The 24,661-nt window shown below is 31.1% G+C and overlaps 1 protein-coding gene across 1 annotated transcript in view; it reads left to right on the top strand.

The window, feature by feature from the left end:
- Gyc32E (Guanylyl cyclase at 32E) overlaps positions 1-24,661 on the top strand; it is a 330,290-nt gene that overhangs the window by 181,678 nt on the left and 123,951 nt on the right. Inside the window, exons 2-3 of the mRNA XM_076419392.1 lie at positions 9,334-9,622; positions 13,873-14,087. Coding sequence (XP_076275507.1) covers positions 9,337-9,622; positions 13,873-14,087 — 501 coding nt within the window. The 5' untranslated portion in view covers positions 9,334-9,336. The remainder of the gene's footprint in view (positions 1-9,333; positions 9,623-13,872; positions 14,088-24,661) is intronic.

Below are 24,661 nucleotides of genomic sequence, written 5' to 3'. Positions count from 1 at the left end.
AGAAGAAATCATGAAAATTTACCAACACTTTAACACCAGAATGTGTCCAAATTGGGTGGTGGCAAAATTACATTGAAGGTAAATGTGATTATACTACATAAGAAGTTTTGGTTACCTTTTAAAAAGTTGGTTGTAAGGTGCCATCAATTAAAAACAAATATATGTTGGTTAAGACACTTATAATTGATATTTTGGTTTAAGGCTCCTTAACCGAAATAACCTTTTCAACAAAGATGTTCAAAAAATAGATCAATACAAAATAAACTTATACATATTGTAGATCAATAAGATGAGCTTGATTTTGTAGAAAAGAGGTTGTTTTATTATATTGTTAATAGATCCTTAAGCTGTCTCTTTAACTCCTCGATTTTACCATAATAAGAGCACAGTAGCAATTTTGATATATAGCATACATTTTAGTTTTTTGTGGCCGTTTTTTAATTCTATTACTTTTTTACTACTATTACTACTAGTATTACTTATTGGTATATTTTCTCCATTCTAACGTATATCATACATACAATACATTTTTGCGTTTTTTGAACAAACAAGTATATTATAAAAAGACATAGACTTTCAGCTGTGCAGCTCTGCTTTGAGAATGACGCAACGAAAAGATAGAAAATTTAATACATATTATTTAAATTGATAGCACTAAAGACATATTAAAAAGTGAAAAAGCGCTATAGACTATTTTGATTATATTTGCCAGGAGATATCTTATGTAGTAAATTAGATTGCAGCCTTTCTTATATTCACATTTAATTATTTTTTATTTATATATTTATATTTCATTATTTTTTTCGAATTTTATTTAAATAAATTATTTAAAAAAATTACATTTGTGTTTTATTTTAAATTTAATTGGTCAGTAGAATGTGAAGTCAGAAGTTGGTCACGTGATGCTTATGAAGTCCTCGACCAAAGAAATGCTTTCCTATTAAAATATCTTCTTTACAGGTACCTCTAATGGTAATATATACTAACTAATGAAATTCAGCGAAATGACGTCCTCAGCGCCTTCTTCTGAGACCACGCAAAACAATTCTGACATTATTTGTATTAAGTCAAAACTCTATATATTACTCTATGGTCTTCATTAAGAGACATATAACTTAAGTATTCTCTGTGTCAGTAAAAGATATATGGCTGAGTCGCAAATATCATCGAGGCCGTATCTAGACAACAGTATTATGGGAATTTTGTTCGGGTTAATATTAGAAACGATATATCAGTATAATAAAATATTTAATTTATTCTATACATATTAACAACCAACGGTAACAGCCGCAATATTTGCCATGAAAATAATACTATGACAGATATACGCCAGTTGAAATCACAAATATTTTAAATAATTCATGCAATCTTATCGCAGCCATATTGGGTCTAATTGTGGCTACAAATATTAGCGAATCCACTTAAAAACGCACAAAAAAATTCATCAGAATCGGTACGGTCGGTATAACCATTTAGGAGGATTTCATTTACATTACATATTACATATATACGTGAAGAAGATGGTACGCTTCTGTATCATATTTGAATTATATAATAATAACGATTCTTTTTGTTATTATCAGACTGTTCCGGGCCACCCCTATAAAGGTTTATTTAATGGAAATAAGTGATTGACAGGAAATTACGCACATCTAATATTAAGGGTTTTAAAATAAAATATCAAAGAGAAGAAACGAGCTATAACGAACGAATCTCGAACTCAAACAGCAAGTTTCCGAATTTGTTGGCTTTAGATAAACGCAAGTTTGGTTGAGTTTAAATAAAAGTTGAATTATTCTTATATATATTTGCGTATTAAACTAACGTTCTGAAACATTCTGGTAATATTCGATATTAAAAGGTTATTTAGCCGCACTTTGGGTTTATAAAATTACCAATAACTGTATAAATAACCAATATTGTTTTTTCTGTGCGTATTTTGGTACATGGGTTATAGAAAATTAAATATTAACAATATCGGAAACAATCTTTAGCCAGATATTTTGCTTATTATCGTTATAATTTACTTTCCCACATTTAATTATCAATATGAATTAACACATTTAATTATCAATATTTTGTTGCTATGAGGTGCATATAGAAAGTCTTTATTTGCTTAGTTAGGTGTATGGAAATGGGTAGATTGATTCTTAGGAATTTAGTCTATTGGAAGCGTTTTTGTTCGCGGGGGACTCCGCTGGTTATTTTTATTGATATATTTTTTTATTCAATGATGCTGGCCATACTCTTCGATTTTCTCTAACACAAATTTTTCTGAATTTTATTGCTTTTCTAGAAGGCTACTCTGATCACTGAAATCGGAGATTACATGCATTAAATCATTCGTTTTTGCGGGCAGTACAATATGTGGTATCACCAAAGAAAATAGATTGTAATGTGGCGCAATCCCCTGTGGGTAGTAACAGCCATTTATTAACCAACAAGTAAAGCCAAATAATGATTCCAACTTTTGCACCTTTTGGATATATTTGTTCTTCGATAATAATATGCTATTTTAAAGATATTTTCGATTCTTAACGAAACCATTTAGGTGAAAATAAGATTTAATTAGCAATTAGCCATACGTAGACAGGAAATGTTTTGAGTTTTTTAAATCTCGACCACGGCGTCGAATTGATATTCCTAAATTTTGCACTTACTTTTTCGGTACTAGTATGAGTTGAGTTCGTCCAATGGTTTTAGCATCAATTATTCAGTCTTTCGAATTTTTTAATTAATATTTTTTTACTTAACGATATTCAATTAACATTACTACCATGTGTTATACCAAATTTGCTAAATGTGGACATTAATCTTTCATTATGTTTGAAATTACGCCCCACAAGTATTTTAATAGTAATAATTACTCTTTACTAATCCTAAAGATAGTTGTAAAATTGAATTTTCTTTAATTACAAATTAACTGGGCAAATAGCGTATAGCGTATTTATTACTGCGATTAATGGCTTTTTCGAATTTGTTTTGTCTAATAATCCTATATAATAATCTAATAATAATTCCCCAGATTACGATTACAGTGAATTCTGGTGTATATTTATATTGGTTTATATTTTAAAATTTAGTTTAAGTAAATAAACCGAAGAATATATGGCAGTTGCAAACTAAATGAATCTATTTTTAAAAGAGGTCGATAGCCTGAAGAGGAAAATTAACTCCTAATTAACTCTTAGTTCGAATAAAAGTTACGCTTTTGTTTAGAACTAAGCCTCAGGAATAAATTCCCTTCCCGCGCCAATACATCCCAATTAAACATTAGATAAAAAGACCCCTAAAGAGATTAAGTCCTAATAAACTAATTTCTGTCTAGTCTAAGGTTTAAACATTGAATCGAGATTCAAATTTTTTACGGTCATCAGTAAGTCTGTATCCATATGAAAAAATATATTTCTTCTATAAACAAGACTTTAAAAAAGTTTCGTTAAATTCGGTTATCGAACTTGCGTAAGGTACGCAAGCATAAGGCGAAGTTAATAATTTTCTGTGGCATAGTGTGTTTTCTATAACGATGATACTAATTTTAATATGATTATTCCATAATCCAAATTAAAATGTAGAACTAACCAACCAAGTAAGTCCAAACCCAGTAGTTTTGAACATTTATATGACCTTCAAAAATAATTAAATATTAATAATAATATATTAATAACAAAAGCACTATAGTCTATTTAATAAAACAATGAAATCATGTCATTCTCATTTATAACGTCATAAATAGAATTCATTTTAACATTATAGTACATCTAATGCATATATTTCCAGTGGACTTAAACTACAGTTAATAATTAAGAAGTCACAATAGTTTGTCGATTTAACCACTGCATTATCTGTAGTAAAGCTTTTGCCATATCTACATAACTCTTAGCATTCATTCTATCCTGATACATTCTGATCAAATACTCATGTAATATTCTCAATAATTACACATATGCACATATATCTTTCACACACTATAATAAGATTTTTTACACTTATCCTATATTAATGATATAATCAATCACCTAATAGTTGTTCCCGCTCTCATCATCCTGTCTTGGTAATTGTCAGCATTGTATCGTAATCTCACATTCCAAAAGTTTTATTTGATCAATGTCACTTGTCTAAGCTCAATTTCCAGTAATTCTAACACCTTTCCTATTTCAATTTCTTATTCTTTATATCCAGTATCCAGAGTTCGTCCAGACTAAAAGAGTTATTGTAGACAACGCTTCTTTTCGCATAGCTAAAAAAAATTTTGCTTGTATATCCTACTGAACCTGCATGTTCATTGTAGTAATTCTTTGCCATACCAATTTCAATTTGATTAGATTGAAAATACAGTGATACTGAGGAATGCGTAATACTCTGTGGGTCGTATTGTTCAGCTATCTGACCTAGAGTATATCTATTTTAAGTCTATATCTAAAAATAAATTATGCAAAACATAATTAAACATTTTACAGTCACACTGCTCATACTAATTCTAAATGTAGCTGTACATACGTACAGCAAAATTCAATGCAGCTGCAATACGCTAAAATATTTTCAATTAGAAACTTAATAGTTTAATAATAGTGCAAAAGATAATAATACATTATACCGTTTCTGTTCGAAGTAACTGAATAGGACGAAATTTGTTTCTGACTGACTATTTATTGGCTTGGGCATTTTCAATCAAAGTAATTACAAATATTAAGCGCCAAAGCAACGTTTCCGGTTTTATAACCTCTAATTATTATCACTATTGTTTTGAATTTTGCGGGCATTTGAGAACCAGACGAATTTTATAGGCTGATTATTTTACATGTTGGGACGTATCAGCCTAAGAAAAATACGGCCCGCTTTCAAAACGAATTTACATATTACTATAGACAATGGGTTCGACATCGTGATGACGTGAATTTACTGTAATTTTGAATAGAGTGTATAAATTTCAAACGGTAAGAGAAGTGATATATAGAAATTTATTATACATTTCAAAATTCAGAGAGCTCAAATGGTAGTTATGAAGAAATATAAATTTATTCATCGATATATTGGACTTCGTTTCACCATAGAATTTGGGAGTATTAATATATATGTGAATTATCTTGTATTTTAGTCCAACTGTTACACATATTTTCTTTATAACATCTTTATCCGAATTAAATATATTTCCCTGGAGGAATCTTCTGGATTCTGCAATAATAATGGCTTAATAGTAAGATGTGCTAAGTGTGGTAAGGAAAAGCTCGTGACTAAAACTTCAGCTAATGTTTTGCATATAGATAATGACATAAAGTATACACATTTTTGAATCCAGTTAACATTATTTTAAGATTATGCAAAACACATAACATTTTATAGGGCTTCGTTAGTATCCACAGTTGCAGAGTTTACTAGAGACAATCCATATCAGTTGGAAGTTGGAAAGTATTTATCTATTACTAGCTGACCCGACAGACTTCGTCCTGTCAAAAAGATTTGTAATGTGGCAGTTTTTGTGCCTACGTATTTTAAAAAATTCGCCTGAACAGAACCATCACCCTGGTGATAGGGCGTTGTGAATAAAAAATAATTAAATAAAACATATATAAGGATTGAAAAGTAAGTAATCGCTTTATTGTTAATCATGTGAATCATAATTATTATTATTATTATCATTGTAGTGCTTTGTGGTATACGATGTTTTTTGTTTGATTATCTGGCGCATAGATAAACAAATCTGATGGTTTTCCAACACGGGAACAGGCAACATACAATTGACCATGTGAGAAACATGGGTTTTCTAGATTAATACCACAAACACTTAATGATTGCCCCTGGGACTTGTTTATAGTCATAGCAAAAGCAAGCCGCACTGGAAACTGTAGTCGTTTAAACTCAAATGGCACATCAGTCGGAATCATTGGGATGCGCGGTATGAGAACATCTTCTCCTTTATACTTTCCTTTGAGTATAGTTGCTTCTATCACATTGTTTAGTATTTTTTTATCGCTAACCGTGTACCGTTGCAAAGACGCGGTTGGTTGATATTTCGCAACATTATAACCACCGATCCAACCTTTAATTGAAGATTGTGAGGTGGCAATCCTGGCAAATCCAGCGAGTTTAAAAATTCCGGTGCATAGTTGACTACATCATCTTGATTAGTAGCCTAATCAACTGATTTATGTATCCTCAATTCGCCTGTAATTTGTTCTTGAATTTTGAAATTTAATTCATTTACATCTATGTTTTTTGCAGCCAGTATAGCTCGTTCGCTCAACCAATCATGGTTTCTGTAATTTTGAGAAACATCTGGAAACACCTTCTGAATAAGTTCATCTTTTGATCGAGTTAACTGACAAAAACTTTGAGGAAAGTTAATGCAGCCTGTCAACATGTCTATAGGAAATTTGCCATTACCAATGTCAATGAGTTGTTTAGAGAATGTGTTTCCAGATTGGTCATTTTGCAACTCGACACGCATATTCTTGCTTAAATGAAGTACTTTGACATGTTTCCACAAATTGGAGGACTTTAGACATGCATTGAGTTCATCAGCTGTCGTTGATCGTGGAATCACTGGCAAAGTTTGACGAAAATCTCCTGCTAATAAAATCATTGCACCACCAAATCGGTTATTATTGCTACGTAGATCTTTTAAGGTTCTGTCTAAAGATTCCAAAGATTTTTTATGTGCCATCGTGCATTCATCCCAAACAATCAATTTACATTGCTGCAAAACCTTTGCCATTGCAGAGTTCTTCGAAACGTTGCAGGTTGGAGTTTCATTGCTTTGCATATTTAATGGCAATTTTAGTGCTGAATGGGCTGTTCGACCACCTTCAAGCAAAGTTGCTGCGATTCCCGACGAAGCGAGTGCAAGTGCAATTTTATTTTGTGAGCGAATTGTTGCTAATATTAATGAAATCAAAAAAGTTTTTCCTGTACCACCAGGTGCATCTAAGAAGTAAATCCCTTCCAGTTTCATCATTTGTTACTTTCATAGGAGTATCAAATACATACTTCTGTTGTTCATTTAACAGTGGAAGATTTGTTTGAATTCATTCTTTCAAAGCGTTGAGATCATACAGTCTTTCTCGATGCAACTCTTGGTTAAAAGCGTCATGCATTGAACGACTGGGCGCGGTCAGGCCTAATTGAATTAATAGTTTGTTTGACATTATCAAGCACATGTCCTCAATTGAAATCAATGCTTCATTGTAAATTTCTTCACTGATTTGTATATTTGGATTTCCCATTCTATTCCGTATTTGATACAAAATATCATCACACATATAATCTTTGTACTTCATCCACAAATCAATTGGGTTTGATGGGAAGCATGTAGATATGATTATAGAAAACAATGTTCGTATTTGATGAGCGTGTGATGATATTACAGCATCATTGAGAGTTTGATCCCAATGAGCGTCATTTTCAAGCAATTGCAAACGTTGACAGGCTTCTCTGTAGGATCCACACAATTCACCATTGATGAAATAAAGTTTGTAATTGTTCTACAATAGACCTCTTTACTAAATTGTTATGTGCACAACGCAGATCAATTTCTTGTGGTGAATTGCCCATAAAATAAATTTGCAGGAATTTGTTGTCGCTATCTGACACTGGTAACAGTGAACCTGCTCTGTAATATATTTGCCCTTGTATCTGTAAAAAAAAATATTATGGTGTGGTATAAATTAATGGATTGTCAGTGATCAAACTTAAATAATATTTGATCTTAAAAAGTATATATTTAGTTTTAACTAATATCTATCAAATATAAAATATAATAAAAGTGTCGCTGAAACTGAATCACCATATAATATGATGACTAAGTGATATATTTCGTAATGATTAAGAAATTGAAGATTAGTAACACATCTTAACTTTGGTGACAGAAAATTTTGTTCGCTAAAATAATTATGAGTAACTGCTATAATACATACCTTGAAAGTTGGCATAAAATTTTCCCGAACTGCATTTGTTGCCCCAAATGAAGTCATTTGAAAGCAATTGTTATATTGTTGGATATGTGTCAAAAAGTGTATAGAATCTGTTCCTATTCCTGAAACCAATGAGTACAATGGTTCTGGTAGTGGATCCAATGGTATCAATTTCACTTTACCATTTGCGCAACACATTCCATTGGCTTCGTTTTTGTATTTTAATGCCTTACAGTGTGAGCAAACCAAGTTCATAGAACCAATAACAACACATTGGTAGTTACTGTAGTCAATTGACACATCGTAACTGAAAGCAGCTCGATTCAAACTTGCGCGATTATTAGTTGAATGTCGCGCTCGCGCTTCGCGCGTTTGTGATATCCGAGTTCTTTCACGTTCATTTCCGTCGTCACGTTCTTGTGCAGTACGATTAGATCGGTAATTAGCTTGGTTTATAGCATTTCTGGTTCTTCTACCTAAATTGCTTCGTCTTATAGGAGGCATATTAAATATAAATTATTTTTTCACTAATCACGAACTAAACAAACACTAACTAACTAAACACTCTGCACAAAACAAGATATACGAATTTGTTTCGTGTATCAGTTGACAATTCATCTGTCATCTGTCAAAAGTCATCTGTAACAGACAACTTTTTTTTTAAATTTGATATGACTTGAACTCAAATCCTTTTAAGCCGTACGAATTGTTTTATTTATTTAAAATTTGGATATTAAAAATAATAAAACACTGTTGGTAACGCGATTTTTGTTTGACTGATGTAATGACGTGGAAACTGATGCATTTTATCTCGCGTGCCGAAACTAATACAAAAGAAACGCGAGTTTCGGAACGCGACACTAAACTCCTCCAACTATGTATTCTGTGCTCCAACGCACACACGCACATTGTTTTGATAGATATGATCTTTGACGTTAGGAACACACCTACATTGCTTAGACAACAGTGAGTGCTTGTAATTTAATATGAACTTTATACCATAGCAATAAAGCTCAAATTGACTACGTTTTAGTTACAAATCATTTGTATGGGAAAAAGAAAAGGGCTATTTTTAGGGTTTTTCCAGCAATAATTCTAATTTTTCTCGCCGTAAAAACCATCCTTGAACTTCAACGAACATTTTAAAAAAATATTTGGCCAAATTGGTCCAGGCGTTGTTGAGTTATGCGCTTACCAACACATTTTGCGATTCATTTTTATATATAAGATATATTAGTGAAAGGAGTAAATATCGAATAGCGTATTTCATGGTACATTCATTCAGCTTAATTAAGTTTTTAAAAAGTTTATAATTTCTGTTTCGAAAAATCTATTTCTTATAAACACTTATATATTATGTATTAAATGTACATTTACTCATTGTTATATTTATTACTAATTTAACACGTTATTCTTTTTACAGATTATGAATAATATGTTGCTGAGTCTGCCAATTATGGACGTGTTGTTAACCATCATCTGCTTTTTGACGTTAACCAAGACCACGTCAATTAGCTCCAGCAGTAACATATGCGGTCACCTTAGCGAAGAAAACTCAACTACCAACAGCTTGTATTTTAATGGAGGAGGAAACAATGTAACAGACGAAAATTTAAATACCGTTACAATAGGATTTCTTGGTGCTTATGGCCAGGCTCAAGTTTTACTAGGAGCATTGCCGCTAGCAGTGGAAGCAGTTAACAAAGATGAAAGTAGGTTTAATAAGACTATTTTAGATTATAAATTTATATTTTATACAGTTAACTCATGCAATAAGTTAATGATGTAATGCAGTGATAGAATCAGTTAATTGTCAAGTTAATTATACTAGAAAACTATAACAGGAAACTAAGTTTGCGTTGGTATTTTATAGGTTTGTAATACGCTTAAAGGGTTTCCACGACACTGAAAGCCAATTTCGGGAGAAAGCGCTTCAAGGTGTTTACGTTCGTTTATTTTTGCTCTTAATTATATATTAGGGGTTCTAACACTTGAAATAACAAAATACTTGCTTATCAACCCGTTAATACTTTGGTTAAACATATAGGAAATATTATATAAATAGTAAATAGCTAGATATTTTAATCAAAATTATCCCAAAACGATCATCAGTTAATAAGTTCTTTGTCTAATCAGTAAATACCAATTTTTAGCTAAAACTATTATCAAGAATTTGTTGTGTGTGATAATCTATATCAAAAATGATATAGTTAACATTGCGCTTCTCTAATTTTTTAACTCTTTCCCTAGAATTATTTTCCTTGCGTTCAAAAGAGACTTTTGACTTAAAGCTTTGGTATGATCTATGTACGGCTAGCCTCTCAGACTATGTATGGGCCATAATCTTGTAATATAGTCTATTATTTTGAAAATAGCAACAATTGGTTCACAAAAAACTACATATATTACATATAACTGTCCAAGTAAAAGTCGCATAATTATAAAATTTTGAAATTTGTCGTTTGAAGGTTAAGACTGTTAGGTTAGGTTTAAAAAGGCTAGAAGGTGGCGTCATATATGTGTCAGGTCCAATACTTGATTAAAGTCTGAGTGTCCTGACTATAAAGCAATTTTACAAAATCTCTTTTAAAAATGACCATATTTAATAATTCGACTTATATAGGCGATAATATAGGAAGTGACAATTGAATATAATTTAAATTATAACATATACTGAAAATTAAGCGAAAAGTTTGTAAAAATTGATATGGCGTTCAATATGTAGCGTATACAGACGTAGAGGATTCTGGAATACTTTATGATATAGTTGTATAGCCACATGGGTTGGGATTAATGAAGAAATGGCCAGAATATTGCCAAATGACGAATTGTCTGCTATTATAAATCCTACACTCATTCGGTTAGAGCAAGTACAGAGTTTAAGTGTTTGACAGCTGTAATACAAGAGAAGTGTTATATATAGTCTATTCAAAGTTATTTTGTATATACGTCATCTAAATTTGTGACGTCAAAATGTCACAATGTTGCTGCATCAATTTTGCCATACACCAAAATTCTAGATTAAATAAAATAATTAAACAAAAATGTCATCAAACATATATAGTTTATTTTAACATTATATTACATCTATGCACATATTATCTAAGGACTTAACACTATAATTAAGAACACAGGGATAATAGTTTGTAGATTAGAATTGTTAAATTATATTTATATTAATCTCATTTTCACACCACCTACATGAGGTAGAGTTTTTTTATATAGTGGTATCCCCCTAGAGCCTAGGTAAAGTATTTTAATTTCATTAGAAAGCATATTTACCTTTTTACGTCTAGTTCTTGTTTACATCGATAGTCTATTTTCTTGTCAAGTCAACTTGATATCATTTATTTATTTATTTATGTTGCTGCTACCTGTATACACCATTCTTATTAAAATAAATCACCGAATTCTGCCTAATGCATTTACCATATCTACAAAACAGTTTAGTTGATATTTAATTCTGAACAATTACAATCATATCTATGCACACAAATCTTTCACACCCTGCAATACCATTTTGTACAGTTATACTGTATTAATTATATGCATATCTTTAGTTGTTTCCACTCTCATCACTCGGAATTTCCAGCATTGCACAGCATTATCACATATCCTGAACGTTTCTTTAGCAACTGTCACTTTCCGAGTCACTGTCCATGTCAATAACTAAACAGTAAATTTCCAATCTATCTAAAACATGATCGACCAATTTTCCACCGCTTATTTTCACCGTTTATAAATTTCCTCCTCGGTATTTCTTATCGGGTTCATCCAAACCGAAGGTGTTATGGTCGACAATGCTTCCTTCCAAATATACAAACAGTTCTTGATGGAATATCCTTCTCTTCTCGAGCAGCATTTCTATTATAATATTTCTTTGATCCCCCCCCCATATAAATTTGATTCTATTGAATTTACAGTCATACGGAGGAAGTCGTAGTACTTAGTACGTAGTACTATGTGACCATATTGTTCAGCCATCTGATCTAGTGTATATATTTTTGGGGTCATATTTCTAAAAAGAAGTAAATTGCAAAAAACGGAATTAAACATTTCATTTATAATTACCTAGTAATAATTTGAAATAGTTCAGTTTTCATTATAGTATCTTCAAATGTTAATTCATGTTTTGAAAGCCATTCCTCCATTACAGCCTTTATTGACGCCATTGTTGGGATTTTTTCCACCAGTGTGCTATGATAAGGCGCGTTGTCTATAATAATAATTGATGTTCCTCCAGGTTCTTTAACTATTGATTTTAAATCCATAACAAAAACATGTTATGCTTAATTTCTCCATGGTAGTCGCCGTTGGACTTGAAGGAAAACACAAATTCTGCACCAGGAATAAAACCATTTTAATTCCCTGCCTGAAGAACGTTATATCTGCAACTAATTATTAATAAATATTATGACCAACAAAACCTATTAAAATGCTTTTGTAACTTTTACATTTTCCCATCAATTTTTGTTGTCTTTACATTTTTTTGTTACTGTCTTGCCAAGAATGCCCAATGAACAATTTTGAAATGTCAAAGTTTCATCAAGATACACAAAGTCAAATAATTTATCTTGCTCTATTTTATTGTACTTTAAAAATAGAATTATTTTTAAGGCAAAGCCTGAAACTTTCATTAGACCTCTTCAAAGGTTATCTTTATACCTTTTAGATCATATGCCATGTGAGAGTGTATGAAGGGATGTCTTATATCCCTCAAAAAGCTGCATGTTCCTAACTCTTTTATGTATACTTTCCAGACTAATAATTTTCTCCGAAATGATTATCTCTGAATTATCATGTTTGTATCGATAAAATAGTTTGTGTACTCACTGTTCTTATACATTTCGTATATTTGATCTCGAATATAGCCAATATCAAGATGGCTAAGATTCGTAACTCACCTCTTATGTAGACGGATTTTATTGGTTGAATCGTTCCCTATTTTCTAAGCAATGTTAGCAGCAACAGTAAAATTGTAGCAACTTATAATATTTAATATCATCAATATTTACCTCTCTAAAGGAATTTACGGGAAAAAGGGGGCCTCCATTATCTCGTTCTTTTGCGAAATAACTTATTAAAGATCCAATAAATTTGTGACCCTGACTTAATTACCATGACTGAATAGATAGTTAAAACAATAGTCTTTTCGACATTTTAGGAATAATATGATATATTACATTGCTATTTAAAATTTATTAAAATAATCAAAGCGCTAAAATAACGATTTCCGGTTTATAACCTGTAGCAGTTATAACTAATATTTTAATAACTTTGCGTACGTTTGACAACCGGTCGACTTTGAAAAGATACTTCGGTTTCACGTTCGAACTTTTCAGACAGTATTATGTCTCTTTTTAACTAGAATAAAATAAGAAGGAAAATATTGTCTGATCCTGCTACATTAAACATCTTGATGACGTATGTACAAAAAAACTTTGAATGGACTATAGATAATATAATAGGCATATTGTACAGGACAATTTCATGCCCAATTTCAAAGTATTGTACCATAATTTTTCTTGTCATTCATTTGCTCATCATTCAAATTCGTATCAGAAATAGGTTAACCAAATCTTAAACCATTCCAGATGGGAACAAGGGCATTTATCACTTATTATACATACTGTTACCATTACCAAATGCAAATAATCAATTCTTGAAAATTTATTTTATTTGAAAATTCGAAAATAGATAGGTGTTGTGCTTATAATCTAACTATGAAGCGAGCTGTTTTCCAAGGACTACAAGCGTTTCTTCACATCAAAACAGCGATTTAGTCAAAATATTCAAACTTTCGCGGATACCATCTAACAGTCATAATATGACCATATAATCCCAATGATAAAGGAATAAGAACGAACGCAAATTAAGAAAATAATTTCTTGTTTAGCTGACAACACCTCCAAAGAAAATGTCTCACATTTTGCTTAAATAATTCAACTACATGATTTTTCAGGTTTGTTGCCGGGTAAAAAACTGAACTATGTCGCCGGCAATATAGGAATTCCTTCGACTTCGGGCTTTCCCACAAGCAGGTCTTCTCCGACCCAAGCCATTCGAGTAATGACCGATATGCGAGATAACGGAGCGGTAGCTTTTATTGGACCGGATGATACTTGTTACCCGGAAGCGTTAGTGGCTGCTGCTTGGAATTTACCCCTAATTTCATATGTAAGTTGTTTATAATATATATAATATATAGACTATATAGAGTCACTCCAATAAAACAGGCCAAAGTACGTCATCAAATTTTATAATGTCATCAAATTTTGTAAAGTAAATAAAAGAACGAAATAAAAATAACCTTACAAAATATAATTTATTTTAACATTATATTACATCTAATGCATATATCATCAAAGTATTTAAACTACACCTAATTAAACAGCTATAAGTGTTTGAAAGTAAGGTTTCTTTTATTATATTTACATTGAACTCTTTTCCACACTACCTTTGAGGTAGAGTTCCTGAAGGGTTTTTTATTTAGTGCTATTCTCTAGAGGCCTAATCAACCTAATTAACAATTGCATATGCAAGTAATGTATTTTCCTTTCATAAGAGAGCACATTTAACCTTTTGTATTCTCTCTTGTGTATCCTTGTCAAATCATCTTGATATCATTGTTAGTGCCTGGGTAAATTTTCTTTCATGAAATTAAATTTAATCATTGCAATCTACAAAACGGTTATTATTAATTTTCTCCTCATAAATTTTAACCTAATGTTCATGTATATTCAGAACAATTACACAGATATATATGCACAGAAATTCTTCATATTCTACAATACGATTTTCTACAGTTATCCTATCTTACTATATACTCATGTTTAATTGTTACTGTTCTCATCGCCCTATGTTAGTAATTGTCAGCATTGGGTCATAAACTTATAACGAAAATATTTTAATTAGTCACTGCCACTTTCACTATCGGAACCACTGTTTAATACCATTATCAAATTGTTAATTGCTATTATATCGAACTCTTGTTCAAGATTCCACCATTTGACAAAACACTAACTCAACTCTAGGAATAAAACCATTAGACCATTAGACCAAGTTCCATTAGACCTTTTGTTGAGTTATTTTTACACCATTTAAATCTCTTGTTTCCTAACAGTATTAGAAAGATGACTTACATCCCGCAAAGAGCGACATATCCCTAAGTTTTATAGACACTTCCAAGACTAACAGTTTCCTCTGAAATAGTTGTGTTAAATTACGTTTATGTCGACAAAAACTACTCACTGTTTTTATATAGTGTACCAAAAGTGCTGATCAAATTATACAAAGGTAATAATGAAAAAAAGCTCAATTATTTGTCAGTCAAATGAGTCCTTTTATATCGGTAAAATTTTCTTCAAGAAGTAGTTTAAGTAGTATTTGATGGCATATAGGGTGACGTAGGGTTCCACTTGTTCCTATTATCTCTGCATTGCCATTATGCAAATTTTCTGTTTGGTTTGTTGCTTCAAGATTTGGAGTTCTCTTCCAGATCATGGAAACTATAATTAACTATTAATTATTTAGTTATTATTAGCTATTGTTGCTATATTGTATGTCCCTATTATTCATGTTATTTCCCATTTCAAAACAATAATGACTTTATTCAAAGATACTATTATTAGGTCATAAAATAATATTAGCTCTGGAAAAATCAAAATTAAAAGTTATACCAGCGAAGAAACGGGGACAAATTATTTGGTTCAGTACGATAAGGAATAATACACACTCATACAAAACAATCATACAAGAAACTCATGACTTCTAACTAGTGTTTTCTACAAGCTACGGACTTTTACAAGATTGCACAACGATTTGTGTAAATTATTACTGTTATATAATCCGTTAAAGCCAATAACTCCAAATCTTGAAGCAACAAACCAAACAGAAAATTTGCATAATGGAAATGCAGAGATAATAGGAACAAGTGGAACCCTACGTCACCCTATATGCCATCAAATACTACTTAAACTACTTCTTGAAGAAAATCGATCTGATTTGGATTGAACCCTCAAATTTACCTCATAAATAGACTTTCGTTGATCAGAAAAAGAAATTGATAAGAAACAGCTAAATAATGCACGTAACGTTGCCTGTAAATCTTTTAGTTATAATAAAATTCTTCAGTTTTTAGTAGTTTAGTTTGTCAGGTTGCTTTACATAATCCTACACTCTGAAGTGCAAGCTTTTGCTCAAATTCTAGTAGACTGGATCAAAAACATTTTTTAATTTTTTATTCTCACATTCTAATAACTCTTTGGTGGCGTTGCACTCTGAAGTGTATGCTGAAGTGCGAGTCCAATAAATTATAGTTTTGAGTAACTGCGTAATGATTTTCCAACGCCAACCTTTTTTTTGGATAAGTTGTTTCCTGTGATCTGCTTGGAATTCTGAAAAATCCAGAATATATGAGTAGGTTTACGATATCTATAATAATTGAAATCCTTAGTGGTTATTTTTCTAAAAAAAATTATAGAACATGAGAATAGCCGGAAATCAGAGAAGTTAATTTTGGTAAATAAACTGCATACAGAAACAATTACTTTTGAAAATGATTTTAAGAAGATTGTTTGTGGCAAGATGTGTTAACTTATTGGAATTTTTTGTTTTGTTTGTTGGTGTTACTTGGGCAACCAATTATTAACTATTATGAAGAAAAGACGCATAAAATATTTTAACCATTTTGTTTGTACCAATGTGTTTCATTACATTCTTAGGCATTTATTATGCATATAGTGTCTATAAAATATATTAATTTTTAAATATCCTTATAAAAAATGGAGTGTTAAACTGGCGTCAACTTTTTACTGTTCCACAGTAAGGTTTCCAAGCTCGTAACCTACAAATTTTATTATCTATTTATTTACAGCACATTTGTCAATAGCACCATGACCCCTCATAACATATTTAAACATTTTTACAAATAAAATTACATTAGATTAATACAACTTATTAAAACCGCACATAGGAATCGATTGGGAGTTTTATTGTCGCCTCAAGTGTTTTTAAAATTAATTTCATTCGCGATCTATAAGCACGTGTGTGAAAGGTTTTAGACTATCCAACTGGTAAATAGCGATAGTTTTACACTCTAATTTTTGTTAAATACTGAACGTATTCATTGAAATTACCTGACTGACTAGTAAAATTATGATATGTTAAGAATACCAACGTTCAACAGAAATTTATCATAACTTTTTAACTTTTTGATTTTTAGAATATTCTTACAGTGGTTCAGTGTTCATAGTATAGTATAACGAGTTTCAATATTAATCATGCTGAAATGCATTAATATTCTGGGCATAGAGTTACACCAAAAGACAATAAAACGGAAATGATTGGAAATTTAAAATGGAATGCTGACCCGAAACTGTGACAGTCGGTCAGAATTATGGCATCGTCGATTTGACATGAACATGTAACAAAAAGCAAATAACTGTCAATAACGCATATTGGAGAACATTAGTAGATGGATAGTCGGATTGCGAATATTTGAAATCAGCGGAAATCGAAAATTCTGGTGACACAAAACAATAATGCAGTGGAAAGTAATAGGCTACAATTGGTTATAAATTGGGTATTTACACATATTCACAATATAGAGAGGCATTGAGCGCGATCTCCCATGTATAAAGTTAGAGACAAGTTTTTTATTAATATTTTTATTATTACAGGAATATTTATTTAATATATAAATAAAATATTGTATTAAAATTCTAGTTAAAATTTTAATAAAACATTCTAAATATACATGGAAACACTACTGAATCTGATAACTGACAACGTATTTTCTACTTGTAAATTATTATTGCCTTACATATTAAAAATATTATTAAATATACTTATTAAAAACCCAAGATCTAATTTTCCTCAATATAAAAATTACATATATGAATTTGGACTACAAAATTTCCTCTTCTTTTTATATATGTTTTTATATGTATATAATTAGACACTATCCATACTATACGTAGCCATGCAAACATTTTCATTTTTGCCCTTTGCAACCCTATTTATTTTTTCATCCACCAGAAGAATGAGCACTTACTAATTTTCTTATTATGTTGCCTTTGTTCAGGATGTTCTACACAATTAATCATTTTAAAAAATTACCATATGCTGTTGTCTACAATCTTTTGCCAATAAATAAAAATAGTCTAAAAGTAGCACATGTAGTGTTAGTACACAAACGAAATATGTTCTTAGTAGCGTAATATATAACATTTCGAAAATATTACATAATAGCAGAATCTTAAAAATATATATAACTATTCTTGCTTGCAATGTTACCACACGTACACTTAGTTCTTAGTCTTTTGATGTTATACTGTCTGGTTGTTATCTGCATTAAGTTGATGACAGAGATTCGTCTATTTCAAAAGGGTCTGCGGATAAACAAATGTTATAATTTTCAGTTTTCATACCACTCAATTTTCTGAAAATTGGTTAAACAATGATGTTCCACATTTAGGTGAATAATATGATCTGAAATGCAAACAATAAATCTTCCCGCCCGGAAGCAGTGCTTAAAAGATCATAAAAGGTCTTCTGATGTTTACATATTAAAATGGCCTTGTTCAATAATAAAACTAATCAGTAGTCACCTTCCTCTACATAATCAACAGTCCAAATCCAGGTACATCGGATCAACTATATATGCATTACGTATTACAAAATAATCTATTATTATAAATCTCCTCAATATATGTACAAAAAACATATATAATGCATATATAGTTGATCCGATGTACTTGAATTTGGACTGTTGATTATGTAGAGGAGGGTGACCACTAATTAGTTTTATTATTGAACAAGGCCATTTTAATATGTCCATGGGGAATATAAATATTTTTCGCAACTAAGAACGACAAAGACTATTTTCATGTGCCATTCAAACGGTTCAGTTTGAAAGGGATATGTATACACCTTTATTCTTCTGCTAGACTTTCTGCCTTCGACGCCACTTAAAAAAAATTAAAATATTTTTATTTAAAGAGAATAAGAAAGGTAGCGGATAAACGACGCTTCCTTTCCTCAAAACTGGGAAGTGTACTTTGTTTCTTAATTCTTAAAATTTAGACTACAATAGAATATATGTATTTAAAGACATTCAAATGATTATATTAATATTTCCTTCCACAACAAGCGAGGGACTTTTTAATTCGGCTTCGGAATATATTTTTTACTATGGTAGATCGACAAGGGGCTGGACATAGAAACGTACCACGTGCGTGCATTTGCATCGTCGAAAGTTCTTGTAAATTATAGGTATATTTCAAGAATATAATATATGTTAGACAAATATTTTATCTTGACTCACTAACTAACATAATGTTTTCCTTAAAAATATAGTTAAATATTTGGTACAATTTTCATGTATAATATAATAAATGTAATATTGAAGAACCTTTTATAAACTTATTGAATTTTAAAATAACGCTTGAAAAATGAAACAAAAACAATATGTAATTTTTTATTAATATATAAACAATACAGTAACAAACTAAAGTTGTAGTTCTTGTAAATTTATCACATAATTGAAGAATAATTGAAGTTTAAATTTTGGTAATTTTATTGATATAATGTTTTATAATATAATAAATGAAATATGAATCAACTTTTATCAACCGAATTAATTTGAAAATACTATTAAAAGGAAAAAAGGAAATATAACAATATATAAGATAAATAATATAATTTATTTATCAATATACAATAACAAAACCTAAGTCATATTTTAAATATGATTTGAGTTAGGTGACCCCTTTCCACACCTTGCATGATATTGTATCCACCTTAGGTATAGTCTACAAGTTAAAATCCATGATATGGAATTCAAACAATTTGCTTGCTGAAATGTTTACGAATCAATAGATCGTAGTTTGACTGAATTTATATTTTGATCTATTTATAATAGAAATAACTTACCCAAGTCGTTTTCATGCCCTACACGTGTCTTAATGTATTACATTTCACATTTAACACCCCTTTATATCAGTTTTATACCAGCTGGATAATGATAATTTACGTTAAGGCTTCCCTTCAATTTGGAGTTGTATGCAGCTAGGAGTTACAATATTTTTACCAAAATAGGAACCCGCAATCTTAAAAAAGATGTTTTAGTTCAAATAAATCAATTTTCAATATCAATAATTCTTGTGAAATTTTAATATTGTGGAATAAAGTTATTTTATTCTCAACGTGCTACAATTTTGATGAGATAAACTCTAATCATGAACATTGAGTCGTATTAACTTTTAATTTCTCAGGGTCAATTATGCCTAAGATATAATGAATATAGTAAATATTAATTTAAAAAATACATAATAAAAATTACATGTAAATAAGAGTAAAATATATGGTTTTATACAGACGGAGCCTACCTAATTAGAACGGTAGACTGGGACAATTAATGCTTCAGTTAGCAGAAAAGACATCAGAATACGGTCAACGTTTAACTGGGGCTACACGACAAAATTCTAAGTAGGTTATAATTTCATTTGGACCCTATGCAAATTCCTTACCAACGTGGATATTTCAAGAAATTATTGAGACTCCTTTCCGATATACATATTTTGAATCTATCAAATGTTCCAAATATGACTTATAAATTATAATTAAAAATTTATATATTATGATAATTCTAAGCGTATAATATAAGGATATGAGAATGTTGAATGTTTCTTCGAACTTTCACCTTGGAATGATGGAATGATTCTGAACGTCTCAAATCCAATGTAGCAACATTATTGATGTGTTTTGAAAGTTACGCTCTTTCTCAGAGCTACTTGAATAGTCTTTCAATGCTATCTTATCTGCTGTTTTCAACATATGTAGTTTCTCCCGATTATTATTTGCTTAGATTCATAATAGTGCAGTATGATTAATTACACCAGTACTTAACAAAAATCAGAAATAATTGAATAGAGTATAAAATATAACATATTTATGTTGTTGCTTTCCATATCAGAAATATGCTGGTGTGAATACTAACGACCTTATTTTAGATGAATATTTTATGATGATTATTTACGAGAAATTAAAAGAAGTGGAAAATAGCAAAGGCTAAGTAGTTATCTGTTATTTATTTAAAACAGTGTGTCTTTTCTATCAACTAGAGCTTTTTATCTGGACTGTTTAAGATGGGCTTCGGACAATTTTGAAATAAAACCCAGCTCATATTCTTAAGAGCTTTTAAACAGCTAAGCAGTTGATGAATAAAGTTTCCAGACGTATATACGAATGAGAAGAATCTAAAAGCAAAGCAAATTACTAGCAGAGGAATTGACTGAAAATGTCATTTGGAACCGTTTCAATATTTTGGATTAATTGCTTGTGATACAAAAAGTTTTCGGTAACGTGTTGTAAGTAATAATGCAAAGTAGATCAATATACTACGATAATTATAAGCGCAAAAACTCACAGATTAGTCCAGAAAAATCAACCAGGTCAACAACAAAGCACTATATTCATGGCCATAAATAAAGTCTTGGTGTGCATATGGCGAGATCAGCAAGGCAAAGTGCATTAAGAGGTACTAAAGATAAATAAAACTGGTACTGCAGATGTTTATTATTACAAAAAATTAGAAATAGCGCGTAACATGCGCTAATAATGACAACGGTAGTCCACACACTGCAAAAGTGGGGAAAGTTTTTGACTGGGAAGTTTTCTCAGACACTGTGACTCGCCAAATGTCAAACCTTGCAATTACCACTCATATAAATCGATGTAGTATGGCTGCAGGTACACGGTTTAGAGATGCTGAAGAAGTGCTAAAATGGAACAATGGTTCGATTGGTGTCAAACTAATAACGTTCTTTCAATACGATATTGCCACCTTTCCCAATATATTGAAAAATGACGAAAAATATTTTAATTAATATATATCCTATAAATTTTTTTCAATAAATGCCTTTTTAAAGTGAAAAAATCATCAGAACTTGTGCGAGTGCCTAATATAAATTTTATTAATAATATTTCTACAAAATATTTCAGTTATCCCTACTTAAAAGGAATGTCGGAATTTCATACAAAGAGTGCCTCCTTAATACAAGTATTAAAAATAATTTAATTAACTGTTCCTAACAAGCATTAGTCCGAACAATTAACAGGAATAATAGCTGCTTCGGAGCTTAAAAATTTCGCTTATCGCCGCTTTTAAAATTAAAGCACCTCAAATTTGGTAATTTTATTAATAGGGCAAACCTGGTTTGTTAATACTTGGATTACTTTTTGCGAATAAAATATTTATATTTGTTGCTTTACTATATTTTTCACAAAATATTTGCTAAATAATAAATATTATTATTAAATTGCTTTTTCAATAAAATGTAGTGAATTTATCTATTATTATAACTTTTAGAAAATATTTCGAAAACATAGTGTTTATTCTAATGGACGATAGATGAATTTTGATTAACATTGTCAATTTTGTTTTCTGTAAATAAATAATGTTGATGGTTTTTTAACTTTTGGACGAAGAAATTTACAATGCAGCAGTAAATTTAATTAAGGGCATGGGCTTCATACTTACCAACAAAGAATTAATACAATTAAGAATGACGGTGTCCAATGCAAAATAGATATAATCAAAAGTTGAGACGTGAAATTGTTGATATGAATCAGAGGCAGAGGAAACGTTCTCCGTTAAATTAGCAACAAAAGTGTGTCTAGGATACATTCATGAAGGTACTGAAGGATATAACTGGTGAAATTTCTTTTCGTATATGCTCCTAGTGTAGTTGGAAAAACGTTTTTAATATCAATGATTTTGACAAAGATTCAATAGCAAAATAGCAACTGAACTGAGGAATTATGGAATAGCGAAAGTGTTGCAACACAGGAAATTGATCGCAAGTTGATGAATGCACAATTGCATATCTTTTTTTTTTGTCGCTTTGACGGGTGTCGTCATATCGCGACAATACAATAGCACGATGTGGATCTAAAGCGGACGGAGACAGACAAAAAATATATATGTATGTATTAATAAATAAATAAAATTAATAACACACACAGGGTGGTTAAAAGTATAAATACTGTATATACAATTTAAAAACTAACACAAATACAGTACTACAAACACAACCGTAACGAAGTAGAGGTTCTATCCAGACATCACACATCAGCACCCATACCGAAATGGTAATAGTTATTTGATCAGTAGCACTAAACTTAGCATAGATCTTGGGCTAGATTCGATGGAGAAAATTGATTTCTCGTAGAAATCTGAGGAGTCTGTCTGTATTTTCTCCTTTTAAGGCATTTCTGAAATTTTGCAGCCCATATTCAGTTTTAAACTGGGTGAACCGTGGATAGTCGTTCAATATGTGGTAAACTGAAAGAGTGGCATGGTGACAAAACTCACAGAGAGTAGGCGGGCTCGAAATCATCAAGTGAACGTGCGAGAAATGACAGTGACTCAATCTCAGTCGATTCAAAGCTACGGCATGGTGAGGAAGGGAGGGAACGCGAAGAGAGGAGAAAAAATCAGCTTTAACCTCAAAGAAACTGTTGTAGTTGGCTTTTAGAGCGGTAATGGGGCTGCCGATTTAGCCGCACTCTCCGCGCCTTCTTTCAGATAGAGAGTACGGAAAATTGACTGTGAGTCGGTGACCAGTGTATGATTGAACTTCTGTTCCAGGAAACAATCGAGAGCATTTCGAGAGTCGCTCAGGATTAGTCATTCTTTGAAGGATTATGTTGAGATGTTCGATAAGGCTTTGAATATCGCGAAGAGTTAAGCGGTCAATGCTGAACCATGTTCAGAGAGCTTGAAACGGCAGTGCCCGGTTGTCCACCACAAATGCACTGTTAAGACCGCTACGAGGTTTGGAGCCATTGGTATATATGTGCATGGGACCAGAGTAAGAGTGGAGAAGTTAATAGGATTTAGACCAAAGAAAGTATGGACAATGTTCTCTTTTATAAAATTGACATCGTATATGTTTATTAAGGGGGCAATGAAGGTCCAAGGGGGAAAGTTGTGGTAGTGGACAAGGAGTGGATGCAACAAGCCAATTTCAGCCGTGGATAGAGGATCTGCAATTATGTAAGAGATACGGGTGGAGTAGCTAGGGATAAGACGGCCCAGGATGGATATATGATTCCAAGTGGAGGTCAGATTTAAGGAAGATGATAGAACAAGCGATCAAGTTAATTGCAGGGAAGGATCGAAAGGCATACTAAAATTATTTGTACGCATAGACAAACATGGACATACATTTATAATAATGATATGATTTTAGAATAAACAAATGGTTGTGCTAGGAGACCAGGTTTAACATAAAATAAATAAAGAAACCAATATCCATAAATCAATGAATATAATACTTTTGATGACTGTATCAATGGTAGCTTCTTATTTAATCTTAAATACTTTGCAACGTGAGCACACAACGTTCATTGGCTCAATACCAATGATTTAAATAAACTAAATTAAAACGAAATTTAAAACATTACTCCCTTAATGTTTCTGTGTAAGCATGTATACTAGGAGTCTATTAAAACTTATTAAACATCGCTATTAAGGTTCTTTATGGAATTTGAGATATTAAAATGGTGTCAAATATTTAGTTATAGTGTTGATAAACAGATGGTGCTCCACGAACTTGTAGAGCCCTTAGGAACTTTTTTTTACTTTTTAATTAGCTTAAATTTAAATTAAAATGTTAACTTTCACTATTAAACCATTGAAAACTTTATTATGGCGATAATCCTATATTGCATAATAAAGATACGCA

The sequence above is a fragment of the Rhynchophorus ferrugineus genome, unplaced genomic scaffold (genome assembly GCF_030347505.1).
Source record: "Rhynchophorus ferrugineus isolate W39M unplaced genomic scaffold, kcgeb_rfMv2 rfM1, whole genome shotgun sequence".
Taxonomy (NCBI): domain Eukaryota; kingdom Metazoa; phylum Arthropoda; class Insecta; order Coleoptera; family Curculionidae; genus Rhynchophorus; species Rhynchophorus ferrugineus.
Note: the sequence above shows the minus strand (reverse complement) of the source record. Positions and strands in the feature narration are given on the sequence as shown.